Raw genomic sequence first — 2538 nt, forward strand, 5'->3', positions numbered from 1 at the left:
GAGCCAGGGGAACGATGAAAGGATCAGAAAACCGGCTTTCTAGCGAGGGTCTCCAGGAGCTCAATGTATTTCGCTGCCCACCGAGAAGGGCCGGGGATGACTTGCTCACAAGGACCCACCTAGGGAACAAATCTTTAACAGAGGGCTCTTCGGTCCAGCAGAGGAAGGTCTCACCCGATCCAGTGGCTGGCAGTGGAAGCCAGCCGACTCCAGACTGGAAACAAGACGTACGTTTTTAAGAGGGACGTCATTACAATTTACCGAGGTTTGTGGTCGATTCTCCATCGCTGGCCATGTTTAAATCAAGATGGGCTGGTTTTTAGCAGCTCTGCACTGGGAATTCTGGTGGGGCCGTTCTCTGGCCTGGCCTAGGCAGCTGCCTGGTCCCAGTGGCCCCGTGGGGTGAGCAGCCAGGCCGTGGGGACGGGGGGTCTCACCCTGCTACCAGCGGAGGGGTCTCCGGTACAGTTTGGTCAGGGACACGGCGACATTCTCCGACCTCGCGGGCTCAGCTAACGCCCTGGTACGGCGCTGTGAGCTCCTCGCCCGCCCGCCCAGGGGAAGGACCCAGACACCGATCCCACTCCAAACTTTATTGTTATGAATTTCACAGTCCAGCTCGTGCACCAGCCCCTGGGGGCATTGGGGAAGGTCAGGCGAGCCCCACAGCCCCATGGGCCCCACAGAACGGTCACGATGCTCAGCAAAAGGGAAGGAGAGGTTTCTTATCAGCTCGGATGGGTTGATTTCTAACCATCATGGGGGTCGGAATCCCGAGCCAGACAGGCCTGAGAACGGGAACATTCAAGTCATAGATGGGGGTCAATGCCCTGGAACCCCCACCTGGGGGGCGGCCCGGGGGGGCTGCAGGGGAGGCACTGAGGGCAGAGTTTGGCACAATGGGTCTAAGAAGGAGAGTCACCAAGGGGCTGCATCCCTCCCTCGCCCCGGCCTGGGCCTAAAACCCCAGCCAGTCCCGTCTACACACAGAGTGAGGAAATGACGCGGCAGGAGACAGGCACGGCTGGGAACTTGGCTTGTCCCACTCGGGGCCTCGGTGGGGGGCGGGGGGCGGGGGGTGTATTTTACCCCTCCCTGCCGCACAGGGCTCTCCAGCAAGGCTCAGCGCTCAGCTGCAGACCGGGAAGGGTTAAAACCAGCACAGCCTCCTAAGAGGGAGAGGAGAAAAGGGCCTCGTCCCAGCCCTGCAGGACCCCGGGACACCAGCACTGTGAACCCTGCACAGGCGCCGGGGCCTTCCCCCCGAGGGATTAGCCCAGCCCCAGAGCCACCCCAGGGGTGTTTGGTGGCAGGGCTGCAAAGGTCAATACGGCATCAGCAAGCTACCGGGGGAGCCCGGGAAAAGCAGCGACCGGGCTGTAACTGACTGGCGTGTGCGTGTCTATGTGTCTGTGTGTGCCTGCGTGTGTCCCTGCTGCCCCCCTTCTTGCTGGGACAATGCGGATCTGCTTTCTTGACACGTCAGACCCACTGCAGCATGTGTCACATAAGCCCTGTACTGCAGAGAGCCACAGGCGATTCTCCTCCATCACCTATGGCTCTGTGACTGCCAGCACCATGGGCCCTGGCTCAGGGATGAGGGTCCAGGAGGCCATGGATCTGCCACGTGACACGGCAGGCAGCTTGCTAACAAGGCCAGGAGGATGGTATCTCTGCTGCCCTGTGGGCCGGCCCAGCAGTGGGCGGGAGGGGTGAACGAGCGCTGGCTAAGGGGGGGGTGACTGATGGAGCGGGGGGCTGAGCCCCAGCTGGAAGGAGATCCACTCTCCCTGGGAGACGCTGGCCTCAGGGGCGCTGTGGGGGGCAGGGGATCACACACGGCCCAGGGAGAAGCAGCAATGGGGGAGCTCCGAGCCGGGGGGCGGGGGGGGGGTTCGGGGGGGCTGCTGGTGCCCTCGGGCCGCACTACTTGGTGAACTTGGTGCCATGCTCCTGCTGGCGGATGAGGCAGGCGATGGGGCTGGCGATGCCGCCAATCAGGGTCCAGTACTCCTCGAAGCTGATGTGCCCGTCCTTGTTCTCGTCCAGGTCACAGATGAGCTTGTCGGCCGCGCGCTTGTTCCCGGTGTCCTGGGAAGAGAGCGCGGAGCCGTTCAAACGCCAGGAGGGGCTGGGGAGCCCGGGGGGCGGCACTCGCTGGCCTGGCGTCTCGGTCAGCTGCTGCCCAGGGCACCCCCGCCCCCATGGGGCAGGGAGCTCAGCACTGGAGCTGGGTCACCGAGGTCCCTCCTCAGGGTGCCAGCAAGGAGGCTGGTTGGGGACAGCGTGAGGTAGTGTTGGGCTCACACTCACACACTAGGGTTCCCCGTGGCATGGCTGGGTGCTGCCCGTGGGCTCACACTCACACACTAGGGTTCCCCGTGGCATGGCTGGGTGCTGCCCGTGGGCTCACACTCACACACTAGGGTTCCCCGTGGCATGGCTGGGTGCTGCCCGTGGGCTCACACTCACACACTAGGGTTCCCCGTGGCATGGCTGGGTGCTGCCCGTGGGCTCACACTCACACACTAGGGTTCC

The 2538-nt window shown here is 63.6% G+C and overlaps 1 protein-coding gene across 3 annotated transcripts in view; it reads right to left on the reverse strand.

Moving 5' to 3' along the window:
• Positions 1 to 578: 578 nt before the first annotated feature.
• S100A16 (S100 calcium binding protein A16) overlaps positions 579 to 2538 on the reverse strand; it is a 9783-nt gene continuing 7823 nt past the window's right edge. For all 3 annotated transcript variants that reach the window (XM_026658107.2, XM_026658106.2, XM_026658108.2), the window contains exon 3: positions 579 to 2091. In XM_026658107.2, coding sequence (XP_026513892.1) covers positions 1927 to 2091 — 165 coding nt within the window. In that variant the 3' untranslated portion in view covers positions 579 to 1926. The remainder of the gene's footprint in view (positions 2092 to 2538) is intronic.

Source organism: Terrapene carolina, unplaced genomic scaffold (genome assembly GCF_002925995.2).
Source record: "Terrapene carolina triunguis isolate 2854851 unplaced genomic scaffold, T_m_triunguis-2.0 Scaffold397, whole genome shotgun sequence".
Classification (NCBI taxonomy): domain Eukaryota; kingdom Metazoa; phylum Chordata; order Testudines; family Emydidae; genus Terrapene; species Terrapene triunguis.